The sequence below is a fragment of the Bombina bombina genome, chromosome 4 (assembly GCF_027579735.1).
Source record: "Bombina bombina isolate aBomBom1 chromosome 4, aBomBom1.pri, whole genome shotgun sequence".
Classification (NCBI taxonomy): domain Eukaryota; kingdom Metazoa; phylum Chordata; class Amphibia; order Anura; family Bombinatoridae; genus Bombina; species Bombina bombina.
This window is the reverse complement of record NC_069502.1, coordinates 671,423,612-671,439,113: the sequence shown is the minus strand read 5'-3', so window position 1 is coordinate 671,439,113 and position 15,502 is coordinate 671,423,612. Positions and strand designations below refer to the sequence as shown.

General features: G+C 40.1%; 1 protein-coding gene across 1 annotated transcript in view; it reads right to left on the bottom strand.

The window, feature by feature from the left end:
* The window catches only part of FAM184A (family with sequence similarity 184 member A), a 573,060-nt gene that overhangs the window by 369,308 nt on the left and 188,250 nt on the right, over positions 1-15,502 (bottom strand). The window contains exon 2 of the mRNA XM_053710789.1: positions 10,634-11,485. Coding sequence (XP_053566764.1) covers positions 10,634-11,485 — 852 coding nt within the window. The remainder of the gene's footprint in view (positions 1-10,633; positions 11,486-15,502) is intronic.

Here is a 15,502-nt window from a genome sequence, read left to right as displayed (position 1 = left end):
GCCTTACCTCAGGGAGATTAACAACAGTGCTAACAACTGAATTTAAACTGTTGCAAGGTTTATCATCAGAAACTTTAGGATCTTTAACCCCTGAAAGTAACAAGGACCTCTTTGAAAGAGACAAATATAAGGTAGATGAGGAATACTTATGCCCAAGAATAAACAGTATCCCTGGTCTCAGGGCACATAGCACTTAAAGGTAAAATCTGAACTGTCCATTTATGCTTATTTGAAGGCAGGAGAGCAGCCAACGCTTCAGAAACTGCAGCCTTGATAAAAGTTTTCATGGCAGGAGGCACTACTTCAGCATTAAGCTGTAATGAACAAACATTAGGTGTATTAGTACCCAAACAAACAGCATTAGATTGGTCTGTTTGCATTAGCAGAAAAGGATCTGTCCCAGAGCCATATATAAGCAACATATATAGATAAACTTTTTATAATAAAAAAAGTTCCTATAACATAGCTATATAAGTGTCTAAATGTTAAAATAAAAAGATTCTTACCAATCATCCACAGCAATCAAGTATCAGATAGTCAAACCAGTACTGAAACATATCTATCAGCAAAGGTTATGGAATAGGAGTATATTGTAGATCCATAAAGGGAGGCAGAAGACATGTCCCTGTGACCGATTATAGAGCGTTAATTAAACAAAGAATCATAAACCATACCCCAAATACATCCCTCTGACAAGCAATGTACTATGAGGGGAAAACGGGCCTCAACATAAACTTTCTCTGAAGATCACATGCACATCTTCATTCTGCAAAGTAAATGCTGAGGCATGTGTGAGGTGGGAGGGGTTTAACAGAACTCTTAGGATATAGGAATCTTTGCCTCCTCCTAGTGGTAGAGAAGAGTAACTCCCATAAGTAATGGAATGTGGACTCTCACCACCTGTATAAAAGACTCAATATTTTCATGCACTTTCTACATATAGCACATATTTATATATAAATAAGTATATATAAATAAGTGTGTATATATATATATATATATATATATATATGATTTATTTTGGTAAAATATACATCTATACCTGAGACCTCATATATTTGAGCCCTTATACCTTTTTTATGCATTTTCTTTTACCAATAATTTTTATTTGATGGTATTATTATGAGTGTAACTGTACTATTTAATGCATTTGTGCAACTTTTTATTTGAGTGTAACAGTTAACCAGAGCTCTGAGGTCACGCTATCCTGATGCTCGTTAAATTCAATAGAGTTTGAGCTAACGCATTTACTTTCAACTGCCAATGCTCCCACACAAGAGTTAAAGCTACAGATAATTTGGCCCTAAGTGGTGAGCATATATCCTCACTCTGCCCATATCATTAGAGGTGCAAATAGTGCCTCCCCCTTCTCCTCATCAGACTTTATCGTAGAATTACAATTGAGGGGTAAATAGTGCCTTCAAGAGTTTAACTTGACATGTGGGAGTTCCATATTTAGGGCCAGATTACAAATGTAGCGTTAAATTTAACGCTCCCACTTGAGAGTTAACTGCGCTAGAAGTAAGCTTTTTGCGCACGTCTGGTAGCGTGTATTACAAGTTGAAAGTAAACTTTTTTTTTTGCTTGCACGCTAATCCAACGAGCGTAAAAAGCTGAACCTAAAATATTGTGCGCGATGACTTAGAAGTCAATGGAGCAAAAAATAAAGTGGAAAATCCTAACACCCAACTAGCATAAACACTATTGCATATTCTCAAGTGCGCTAAAACGAGATAAAAATATGAATATTTAACATTCCAATGTTCTTCAAATAGCAAAATATGTCATATTTATTCATAAATACATATTTCTACAATATCTGAGGGTATTTTGGTACATCTATATATCTACAGTATATTCAACCTCCCCTTCAATGCTGGTTTATACTTGATAAACTACAGATGAATTTCCAAGTTTAACCTTAGAAGCTGTGTTTCGCTTTTTTAATGCAATATATATCTATACCTATATATAAATGATTATATAGATAAGTATAGATATATACAGCTAGGTATAGATATATATAGATATATAGGTAGTCCTGTATATAGGAATATCTATTTATAAATATATTGAACAAATTCTGCTATGTGCAGAACATTGGAATGTGAAATATGTACAGTAAATACACAGTATAACACTTTATTAAAAATGAATATTGCAGACATGTTTTAATCTGCACTTAGAGATGTATATGTATGTATCTCTATGTTAAAGCCCTTTCCCTGCCTTTTGTTTTCTAACACTTGTTGTTCGAGCTTTTATAACTTTTTTGTGCAATATTTTTTTCAATTAATTTTATTTGTTGCTATTATGAATGTAACTGTACTTTGTAATTTACTGCACACGCTATCTTGACGTGTGTTAACTTCAAATGCGTTATAAAACCCTTTTTGCTTGCGCATAACTATTAGTGCATAACTATTATTGCTCCACTCGTAATCTAGCCATTAATTGGGGGAGATGGGTTCTTCGCACCTGCAAGAAGTCGATATGATATTGTTATTTGTAAAGTTTTGATTTACAAATTTAAATGATGTGTAAATAGGGGTCGTATTGTTTTGGAAAGGTTAAAATCCTTTTATTATTTTAACAAAATTACCCTCTTCACTCAACAGTAGTTCACAAAATCGCATGCAGAGAAGAGATGCAGATTTTTATATGCATCTAATGGCGCTGCCCCCTCACTACCCCCTGGCCTTCTTACCCCCCCCCTCACTCTACACACTTTCCTCTCTTCCCCTACTTCTTCTTACCCCCCCCCCCTTTTTTATTTATCTTCTCCCCCTCCTTGCTGGGCCCCGCGACCAACCGAACAATAGTGTTGATAAACCCTAGGATATTAGGGTAGATTATTAGTATAGATTTATAGTAAGAAGTTAAAGCTGGTCGTGTTGAAGACCAGAAGTTTACTGGAAAATAGGAAAAGTTGGAGAGAGGGGGACGTATGCACGTGAGACGCAATGATAGATAATTGTGTTATTAATGCAGACAGATAATGTGGAAGCACACGTTTCTTTTGTAGATAACTTTCGCATCAGTATAAATTGTTCATAAGTGCTAAGATTTATATATGATTGTATATTGCAACCGTTGTACTTGCTATTGACGTGTATATGTACTATCCTCCTCAATAAAAATGATATTTTTAAAAAAAAATTATCCTCTTCACATTTACTTTGAGGGTATATTGTGATGATTTTTTTTTCTTTTTCTCTCCATATTAATTATCTCAGGACTTAGGTATCTGCAAAAATGTAAAATAATGTATTCTTGCTAATTATTTTTTTCCCTTTATAATATATAGTATTTTTGTCTCATTGTTTGTTTTATAAATAAAGGAATTCAAAAATACTTATCAAGCTCCAAATGGAGCTTGATGCCCCGTGTTTCCCGTGCAGGCTCGCCAGAAACAGCAGTTATGAAGCAGCGGTCACAAAGACCGCTGCTCCATAACCTGTCCGCCTGCTCTGAGCAGCTGGTGCAATGCTGAACACGGCGAGCGTATTGCTCGCCGTATTCAGCGAGGTCTGTCAGACCTGATCCGCGCTGTCGGATCAGGTCCGACAGACCTTGATAAATTGGGGCCACAGACTCCATTAAACCATTTCAGGTTTCAGTGATCAGAATCCATTATCGGTAGTTCAAGGTGCCATTGTGGGAAAATGGTGAACAAATATCATGTGAGTTATCAAACTGGGTCTTTGTTACGAAAAAATAAATAACCCTTCTTGTTTTTCCAATATTGAAAAAAAACCTGGAAATATTAGAATCAACCCCAAAGTTAAAGTCATAGCAGTGATGCACTGCTGGCACCTAGCTAAACAAAGAAAAAAGGCATATATGTGTGGCCACCAGTCATCAGCTAGCTCCCAGTAGTATATTGGTGCTTTATAATAGAAGTAAATGTATAGAGAGACAAGGGGAGAGAGCGAGAGAGAGCGAGAGAGAGCGAGAGAGAGAGAGAAAGAGAAAGAGAGGGAGAGAGAGAGAGAGGGGGGGAGAGAGAGAGAGAGAGAGAGAGAGGGGGGGGGGGAGAGAGAAAGGGAAGAGGAGAGAGAGAGAGGAAAGGGAAGAGAGAGAGAGAGTGGGAAGGGGAGAGAGAGAGAGAGAGAGAGAGAGAAGGGGGGGAGAGAGAGAGAGAGAAGGGGGGAGAGAGAGAGAGAGAGAGAGAGAGAAGGGGAGAGAGAGAGAGAAGGGGAGAGAGAGAAGGAGAGAGAGAAGGAGAGAGAGAGAGAGAGAGAGAGAGAGAGAAAACAAATGTGTTAAATAAACCTTTTTATATAATGATAGTCAAAGGGAATCCAATAAGTAATATTCAAAACCACTATTAAAACTTCTATAAATAATATAATTATATTTATAGCACTCAAATACATGTTAGAAATGTACACATCTCTGCAATAAAATCTAAAGCTATTAGCAATATAAGTTTGCACACTAACTAAACTTAACATATAAAAAAACAGAATTTATGCTTACCTGATAAATTACTTTCTCCAACGGTGTGTCCGGTCCACGGCGTCATCCATAACTTGCGGGAATATTCTCCTCCCCAACAGGAAATGGCAAAGAGCACAGCAAAAGCTGTCCATATAGTCCCTCCTAGGCTCCGCCCACCCCAGTCATTCGACCGACGGACAGGAGAAAAAACAGGAGAAACCATAAGGTGCCGTGGTGACTGTAGTTAAAGAAAGAAATTCATCAAACCTGATTAAAAAACCAGGGCGGGCCGTGGACCGGACACACCATTGGAGAAAGTAGTTTATCAGGTAAGCATAAATTCTGTTTTCTCCAACATTTGTGTGTCCGGTCCACGGCGTCATCCATAACTTGTGGGAACCAATACCAAAGCTTTAGGACACGGATGAAGGGAGGGAGCCAATCAGGTTACCTAAACAGAAGGCACCACGGCTTGCAAAACCTTTCTCCCAAAAATAGCCTCCGAAGAAGCAAAAGTATCAAATTTGTAGAATTTGGCAAAAGTGTGCAGGGAAGACCAAGTCTGATCAACAGAAGCCTCGTTCTTGAAGGCCCATGTGGAAGCCACAGCCCTAGTAGAGTGAGCTGTGATGCGTTCAGGAGGCTGCCGTCCGGCAGTCTCGTAAGCCAATCGGATGATGCTTTTTAGCCAAAAGGAAAGAGAGGTAGCATTTAGCTTTTTGACCTCTCCTCTTGCCAGAATAAACTACAGAGAAGACGTTTGTCTGAAATCCTTTGTTGCTTCTAAATAGAACTTTAAAGCACGAACTACATCTAAATTGTGTAACAAACGTTCCTTCTTTGAAACTGGATTCGGACACAAAGAAGGCACAACTATTTCCTGGTTAATATTCTTGTTGGAAACAACCTTTGGAAGGAAACCAGGTTTAGTACGCAAAACAACCTTATCTGAATGGAACACCAGATAGGGCGGATTACACTGCAAAGCAGATAACTCAGAAACTCTTCTAGCAGAAGAAATAGCAACCAAAAACAGAACTTTCCAAGATAACAACTTGATATCTATGGAATGTAGAGGTTCAAACGGAACCCCTTGAAGAACTGAAAGAACTAAATTCAGACTCCAGGGAGGAGTCAAAGGTCTGTAAACAGGCTTGATCCTGACCAAAGCCTGAACAAAAGCTTCAACATCAGGCACAGCTGCCAGTCGTTTGTGTAACAAGACAGATAAAGCAGAAATCTGTCCCTTTAGAGAACTCGCTGATAATCCCTTATCCAAACCTTCTTGTAGAAAGGAAAGGATGCTAGGAATTTTGATCTTACTCCATGAGAATCCCTTGGATTCACACCAACAGATATATCTTTTCCATATTTTATGGTAAATTTTTCTAGTTACAGGTTTTCTGGCTTGTACCAGAGTATCTATTACAGAATCCGAAAACCCACGCTTAGATAATATCATGCGTTCAATTTCCAAGCCGTTAGCTGGAGGGAAACTAGATTTGGATGTTCGAATGGACCTTGTACTAGAAGATCCTGTCTCAAAGGTAGCTTCCATGGTGGAGCCGATGACATATTCACCAGGTCTGCATACCAAGTCCTGCGTGGCCACGCAGGAGCTATCAAGATCACCGAGGCCCTCTCCTGCTTGATACTGGCTACCAGCCTGGGAATGAGAGGAAACGGTGGAAACACATAAGCTAGGTTGAAGGTCCAAGGCGCTACTAATGCATCCACTAGAGTCGCCTTGGGATCCCTGGATCTGGACCCGTAGCAAGGAACCTTGAAGTTCTGACGAGACGCCATCAGATCCATGTCTGGATAATAATTGAGTCAACTGGGCAAATATCTCCTGGTGGAGTTCCCACTCCCCCGGATGGAATGTCTGACGACTCAGATAATCCGCCTCCCAGTTTTCCACTCCTGGGATGTGGATCGCAGATAGGTGGCAGGAGTGATCCTCCGCCCATTTTATGATTTTGGTCACTTCTCTCATCGCCAGGGAACTCCTTGTTCCCCCCTGATGGTTGATGTAAGCAACAGTCGTCATGTTGTCTGATTGGAATCTTATGAATCTGGCCTTTGCTAGTTGAGGCCAAGCCCTGAGAGTATTGAATATCGCTCTCAGTTCCAGAATGTTTATCGGGAGAAGAGACTCTTCCCGAGACCATAGCCCCTGAGCTTTCAGGGAGTCCCAGACCGCGCCCCAGCCCACTAAACTGGCGTCGGTCGTGACGATGACCCACTCTGGTCTGCGGAAGCTCATTCCCTGGGACAGGTGATCCTGGGTTAACCACCAACGGAGTGAGTCTCTGATCTTCTGATCTACTTGAATCACTGGAGACAAGTCTGTATAGTCCCCATTCCACTGTTTCAGCATGCACAGTTGTAATGGTCTTAGATGAATTTGCGCAAAAAGAACTATGTCCATTGCTGCAACCATCAACCCTACTACTTCCATGCACTGAGCTATGGAAGGTCGTGGAACAGAGTGAAGAACTTGACAAGCGTTTTGAAGTTTTGACTTTCTGACATCTGTCAGGAAAATCTTCATTTCAAAAGAATCTATTATTGTCCCCAAGAAAGGAACTCTTGTCGACGGAGACAGGGAACTTTTTTCTATGTTCACTTTCCATCCGTGAGATCAGAGAAAGGCCAGAACGATGTCTGTGTGAGCCTTTGCCTTTGAAAGAGACGACGCTTGTATCAGAATGTCGTCCAAGTAAGGTGCCACTGCAATGCCCCTTGGTCTTAGAACCGCTAGAAGGGACCCGAGTACCTTCGTGAAAATCCTTGGAGCAGTGGCTAGCCCGAATGGGAGAGCCACAAACTGGTAACGTTTGTCCAGAAAGGCGAACCTTAGGAACTGATGATGATCTTTGTGGATAGGAAAATGTAGATACGCATCCTTTAGATCCACGGTAGTCATAAATTGACCCTCCTGGATTGTAGGTAAAATCGTTCGAATAGTTTCCATTTTGAACGATGGAGAAATTTGTTTAGGATCTTTAAATCCAGAATTGGTCTGAAAGTTCCCTCTTTTTTGGGAACTACAAACAGATTTGAGTAAAAACCCATTCCTTGTTCCATGGTTGGAACTGGGTGTATCACTCCCATTTTTAACAGGTCTTCTACACAATGTAAGAATGCCTGTCTCTTTATTTGGTTTGAAGATAAGTGAGACATGTGGAACCTTCCCCTTGGGGGTAGTTCCTTGAATTCCAGAAGATAACCCTGAGAAACTATTTCTAGTGCCCAGGGGTCCTGAACATCTCTTGCCCAAGCCTGAGCAAAGAGAGAGAGTCTGCCTCCTACTAGATCCGGTCCCGGATCGGGGGCTACTCCTTCATGCTGTTTTGGTAGCAGCAGCAGGCTTCTTGGCCTGCTTACCCTTGTTCCAGCCTTGCATCGGTTTCCAAGCTGTGAAGCATTACCCTCTTGTCTAGAGGCTGCAGAGTTAGAGGCCGGTCCGTTCCTGAAATTGCGAAAGGAACGAAAATTAGACTTATTCTTGGCCTTGAAAGGCCTATCTTGTGGAAGGGCGTGGCCCTTACCCCCAGTGATGTCTGAGATAATCTCTTTCAATTCTGGCCCAAAAAGGGTTTTACCCTTGAAAGGGATATTAAGCAATTTTGTCTTGGAAGATACATCCGCTGACCAAGACTTTAGCCAGAGCGCTCTGCGCGCCACAATTGCAAACCCTGAATTTTTCGCCGCTAATCTTGCTAACTGCAAAGCGGCATCTAAAATAAAGGAATTAGCTAACTTAAGTGCGTGAATTTTGTCCATAACCTCCTTATACGGAGTCTCTCTACTGAGCGACTTTTCTAGTTCCTCGAACCAGAACCACGCTGCTGTAGTGACAGGAATAATGCACGAAATAGGTTGCAGGAGGTAACCTTGCTGTACAAAAATCTTTTTAAGCAAACCCTCCAATTTTTTATCCATAGGATCTTTGAAAGCGCAATTATCCTCGATAGGAATAGTAGTGCGCTTGGCTAGTGTAGAAACTGCCCCCTCGACCTTAGGGACTGTCTGCCATAAGTCCTTTCTGGGGTCAACTATAGGAAATAATTTCTTAAATATAGGAGGGGGGACAAAAGGTATGCCGGGCTTCTCCCACTCCTTATTCACTATGTCCGCCACCAGCTTGGGTATAGGAAAAGCGTCGGGGTGCACCGGAACCTCTAGGAACTTGTCCATCTTGCACAATTTTTCTGGAATGACCAGGTTGTCACAATCATCCAGAGTAGATAGCACCTCCTTAAGCAGTGCGCGGAGATGCTCTAATTTAAATTTAAATGTCACAACATCAGGTTCTGCCTGTTGAGAAATTCTACCTGAATCAGAAATTTCCCCATCTGACAAAACCTCCCTCATGGCCACTTCAGATTGGTGTGAGGGTATGACAGAGCAATTATCATCAGCGCCCTCCTGCTCTACAGTGTTTAAAACAGAGCAATCGCGCTTTCTCTGAAATGCAGGCATTTTGGATAAAATATTTGCTATGGAGTTATCCATTACTGCCGTCAATTGTTGCATAGTAACAAGCATTGGCGCGCTAGAAGTACTAGGGGTCTCCTGCGTGGGCAAAACTGGTGTAGACACAGAAGGAGATGATGTAGAACTATGTCTACTCCTTTCATCTGATGAATCATCTTGGGCAACTTTATTATCTGTGGCAGTACTGTCCTTACTTTGTTTGGACGCTATGGCACAATTATCACACAATTTTGAAGGGGGAGACACATTGGCTTCCATACATACAGAACATAGTTTATCTGAAGGCACAGACATGTTAAACAGGCTTAAACTTGTCAATAAAGTACAAAAACCGTTTTAAAACAAAACCGTTACTGTCTCTTTAAATTTTAAACAGGGCACACTTTATTACTGAATATGTGAAAAACTATGAAGGAATTGTTCAAATTTAACCAAATTTTCACCACAGTGTCATTCAAAGCATTGCACCCCAAATTTCAGACCTTTAACCCTTAAAATGAGGAAACCGGAGCCGGTTACAGTTATCACCCCTCTACAGTCCCAGCTACAGCCTTTGCTGCGACTTTACCAAACCCAGGGGGGTATACGATACCAAATGAAGCCTTCTAGGAACCTTTTCAACTACTTTCAGACCCACACACATGCAGCTGCATGTCCTGCTCTCAAAAGTAACTGCGCAGTAATGGCGCGAAAATGAGGCTCTGCCTACTACAGAGAAGGCCCTTCCTGACTGGGAAGGTGTCTAAACCAGTGCCTGACGTAAAAAAAGTTCCCCAAAGTTTATAAAGTGTGAATTTCAACATAAAGCTGTATAAAATGCCCAAATAAAGCAATCGATCTAGCCCATAAAAGTGTCTACCAGTTTTATAGCCCATATGAAGCCCTTTATTCTGCTTGAGACTAAGAAAATGGCTTACAGGTCCGCATGAGGGGAAATGACAGCCTTCCAGCATTACACAGTCTTGTTAGAAATATGGCTAGTCATACCTTAAGCAGAAAAGTCTGCCAACTGTTTCCCCAACTGAAGTTATCTCATCTCAACAGTCCTATGTGGAAACAGCAAACGATTTTAGTTACTGCTGCTAAAATCATATTCCTCTCACAAACAGAACTCTTCATCTTTTTCTGTTTCAGAGTAAATAGTACATACCAGCACTATTTTAAAATAACAAACTCTTGATAGTAGAATAAAAAACTACAACTAAACCACATACTCTTCACCATCTCCGTGGAGATGCTGCTTGTTCAGCGGCAAAGAGAATGACTGGGGTGGGCGGAGCCTAGGAGGGACTATATGGACAGCTTTTGCTGTGCTCTTTGCCATTTCCTGTTGGGGAAGAGAATATTCCCACAAGTTATGGATGACGCCGTGGACCGGACACACCAATGTTGGAGAAATATAAGTGACACCTCCCAAAAAACTAAATTATGAATTACTGTCACTTTAAGATCCAAAGCCTCTTCAATTCCTGTGCAATGTCTTAATAGTCTCACACAGGTTTAGATAACTAGGTATTGCTTGTAATTGATCCTTTTTAAAGGAAATTCATATTAAGAGCATTCTGTCATTTCTAGACGTCCCACCTTTGGGTATACTGACAGCGCTGTCAATGCTGTTATTGAGAATCTGTGAATTGTTCCCTTTATTATGACTTCATCTTTTTCATAACCTGTAGTTGCCTCTTACCTGTACATTGTTTTCTGCTGTGCTTAAGGATACTTGAAGTTTTTGGCACTTTTCTTTTACACTAACTCCTTCTTCCTGTACAATTTGAAACTCAGTTTTAAGGATTCCCAAATTCTTTTGTAAAATGGCTTCTTGGTTTTGAAATTCTCTTTTCATCTCAGCTTCTTTCTGTTTGCAGAGATGTAAACTCTCTGCTGTAAACAGTTGTGATCTTTTTAAAGCTTCAAGTTCATGCTCATAGAAAGCTTGTGCTTTACTCAGTTTCCCTTCATAGTCATCCACTAATTTTTTTCTCTCTAGGCGCAGGTCTTCTAGTTTGCTGTTAAGTTCCTCCACTTGTAAACGATGCAACTCCTCCATTTCTTGCCCCTTGTTTAATGCAGCATTTTGACTATGCTGAGCTTTCAATAGCTCTTGGATTTCTAATCTATGACTTGCTCTAAGTTCTTCAAGGGCGGAGCGTTTGTCCTTCTCAAATTGTACCTGAAGCTGCATAAAACTCCGTATTCTCTCCTCAAATCTCTTTCTTATCTCCTCCACTTCTCTGGACATGGTCACAACCCTCTGTACATGCTGAGCTTCAGCACATAGTTGCATGTCCTCTACCCTATGTTTGTAGACTTCAAATTCAGTAAGTGCTTGGTGCTTCATCTTTTTGTGCTCCTCCAATGATTCTTCTAATGCTTGGATCCTTCTCTTGAGATCTGCTTCCTCAGAGACCTTATTCTTGTACTGTAGTATTTTTTCACGTGTTTCTGCTAGTATTTGCTGAATTTCTTCCTCATGAGCTTCTTTGATCTCCTGAACTCCTGATTCATTCTCATCATTCCTGGTGTTTAAGGCATATATGACCTGAAAAGTAAAAAATGTAAAACTATTAAACCACGTAAGTCTATAGTTATATGAATGCAAATATTAGATCTAACGTAAGTACATAAACATACCTTACAAGTGATAGTAAATTCTAGCGTTTGTGAAACGCTAGGACTTACCTATGCAACAAATAAATGGGACTTTCAGTCATGAAGTATAAAATACTTCATGCTGAAAGTTCCTTTATTTGTCTGCAGCGTTCACCGTGCTGAGCGCCTCAGGCTGCCGACGGCAGAACACTAGTTTATCACTGAGGTGATTTTAGCCAATAGCGTGCTAGCTATCAGGTATAATAGCCTGCGCGGCTATTGGCTAAAAGGTGTAAACATCACCTGTTCTGGGTGGCCTGAGGCACAGAGTGCGGTGAACAGTCTAGACATTATTTGTTGCACTGGTAAATCCTAGCGTTTCAGAAATGCTAGGATTTACTATCACTTTAATAAGAATAAATTATTTTGTATTTTAAAAACAGACAGTAAGCTTAAAGGGTCATTAAACTCAAAATTTACAATTAATAAAATGTTGGATTATTGAAAATATAACATTATTGCAATGTGCATTCATTATTTATATAGCTGACTCTTGCTGTAAAATACATTTGAAACCAGTACTTGTTCCACTTTCTCACAGGAAGGCGTGGGTTAATACTATCTAGTTTTATGTGAGCGAGTGTTTTCTTTCCCTCTCCCTTACCTTGTCTCTCTAGTCATTTGCTCTCTTAAGGTGGATTATCAGTTTTGCATCAACAATTATGATAGGAAAAGCAATATTTGCAATAGCAGTGGGTACACTAAGTAGTTTTGGTGTGAATATTATTTTGTATATATATAAATATATATTTATCTATTAGATTAAAGGGACAGTCTAGTCAAAATGAAGCTTTCATGATTCAGATAGGACAAACAATTTAAAAAAAAAAACTTTCCAATTAACTTTCATCAACAAATTTGCTTTGTTCTCTTGGTATTCTTAGTTGAAAACTAAACCTAGTAAACCTAGGAAGGCTCATATGCTAATTTCTAAGTCCTTGAAGGCCGCCTCTTATTGGAATGCATTTTGACAGTTTTTCACAGTTAGAGGACATTAGTTCATGTGTACTACATAGATAACATTTTGCTCACACCCGTGGAGTTACCTAGGAGTCAGCACTGTCAAGGCTGTCAAAAGAACTGAAATAAGGGGGCAGTCTGCTGATGTTTAGAGACAAGGTAATCAGAGAGGTAAGTGTATTAATATAACCGTGTTGGTTTTGCAAACTGGGGAATGGGTACTAAAGGTATTACCTATCTTTTTAAACAATACAAATTCTGGGAGTAGACTGTCCCTTTAAGATTAAAAATAAATATATGACTCTATTAAATGGGTATTTAAACAAACAAATTATTATTATTAATTAAATAAGCTAAATCAGTGTTAAACTACCGTAAGGAAAACAAAGAGGGAAGAGCTACCCTAAACTGTTTCTTTAACTGTGCATGGACAAAAAACAATTCGTGGTCAAACCCTTTACTTGTGTATTATGACTGGTTAGCAAACATCATTTTGTTCTAGGTGGCAAGAAAATAAAAACCATGAAAAAAAGATATTAATTTCAGAAAATAAAGCTATATTATTTATTGCAAAATTCTTCTTAGACATCAAGGCACATTAACATGCAGCTTACAATTTATTTTTAATGTCCTTTTAATAAGACACTTAAAAAATGCACAAACAAAGACTATCACTGCAAATGCATCCAACAGGTTTAAATGTTCACATAAATGTGAGCTGCACAAACCATGCAATAAAAAATGCTGGAGAGTTTGTTATATTATGTTATACGTGATACAAGGTCACTGAAAGAGCTAAACGCTTCTCTGGGACTCTCAAATAAAGCAGAAATCACTGAAAAAGGTGAGTACTTAGTATAAGTCAAATCATTAACAACACAAACAAGCGCTTCCAGTGAAATTGATAAAATACTTAAAACTATGGGCTAGATTTAACCCCTTAATGACCGACGACGTGCAGGTTACGTCCTCAACAAAAATACCCTTAACGACCGAGGACGTACCCTGTACGTCGTCTGTCTGGGAAAGCGGTGGAAGCGATCCTGATCGCTTCCAGCCGCTTTCCGGTTATTGCAGTGATGCCTCTATATTGAGGCATCCTGCAATAACACTCCTTGGCCATCCAATGCAGAGAGAGACACTCTGTGGCCCTCTCTGCACCGGACATTGATGGCCGGTATCGTTGGTGGGTGGGAGCCGACGTGGGAGGCAGGTGGCGGCCATCGATGGGCCCTGTGATGTGGAGGGGGGCGGGATCGTGGGCGGGGGTAGCCGGGGGCGCACATTTTTTTTTGCAAACTGAGTACTGTCTGCCAGTACCCAAGATGGCCCCCAAGAGGGGGAGGGTTAGAGAGCTGTTTGGGGGGGGATCAGGGAGGTTGGGAGCTAAGGGGGGATCCTACACAGCAGCATATGTAAATATGCTATAAAAAAAATCAAAGATACCTTTTATTTTAGTACAGGCAGACTTTCTGCCAGTACTTAAGATGGCAGGGACAATTGTGGGGTGGGGGAGGGAAGGGAGCTGTTTGGGAGGGATCAGGGGGTGTGATGTGTCAGGTGGGAGGCTGATCTCTACACTAAAGCTAAAATTAACCCTGAAAGTTACCTACAAGCTCCCTTATAAACCCCTTCACTGCTGGGCATAATACACGTGTGGTGCGCAGCAGCCTTCTAATCACCAAAAAACAACGCCAAAGCCATATATGTCTGCTATTTATGAAGAAAGGGGATCCCAGAGAAGCATTTACAACCATTTGTGCCATAATTGCACAAGCTGTTTGTAATTAATTTCAGTGAGAAGCCTAAAATTGTGAAAAATGTTATGTTTTTTTTCATTTGATCACATTTGGCGGTGAAATGGTGGCATGAAATATACCAAAATAGGTATAAATACTAGAATACTAGAAGCTCTCTACATGCTCCCTAAGTAACCCCTTCACTGCTGGGCATATTACACGTGTGGTGCGCAGTGGCATTTAGCAGCCTTCTAATTACCAAAAAGCAAAGCCAAAGCCATATATGTCTGCTATTTCTGAACAAAGGGGATCTCAGAGAAGCATTTACAATCATTTATGCCATAATTGCACAAGCTGTTTGTAAATAATTTCAGTGAGAAGCCTAAAGTTTGTGAAAAAATATGTGAAAAAGTGAACGATTTTTTTTTATTTGATCGCATTTGGCGGTGAAATGGTGGCATGAAGTATACCAAAATGGGCCTAGATCAATACTTTGGGATGTCTTCTAAAAAAAAATATATGCATGTCAAGGAATATTCAGGGATTCCTGAAAGATATCAGTGTCCCAATGTAACTAGCGCTAATTTTGAAAAAAAGTGGTTTGGAAATAGCAAAGTGCTACTTGTATTTATTGCCCTATAACTTGCAAAAAAAGCAAAGAACATGTAAACATTGGGTATTTCAAAATTTAGGACAAAATTTAGAAACTATTTAGCATGGGTGTTTTTTGGTGGTTGTAGATGTGTAACAGATTTTGGGGGTAAAAGTTATATCATATTTTATAATTTTTTTTATAGTAGATTATATATATGATGATGAAAATAATGTTATCTTTAGAAAGTCCATTTAATGGCAAGAAAAACGGTATATAATATGTGTGGGTACAGTAAATGAGTAAGAGGAAAATTACAGCTAAACACAAACACCGCAAAAATGTAAAAATAGCCTTAGTCCCAAACGGACAGAAAATGGAAAAGTGCTGTAGTCATTAAGGGGTTAATAAGCATCGGATGCTGCTGTCTCTGCCCAAAGTTAAAAAGCGCTGCTCCTTAACCCGTCTGCCACCTTTTAGATGGCGGACGCCAATAATGCCGATCCAATCGGGATCATTGACACCTGATTGGCCAATTGACACCCGACTGGCCGCGAATGTGCTGGGGTTGGCATTGCACAAGCATTTCACAAAAATGCTTGTGCAATGTTAAATG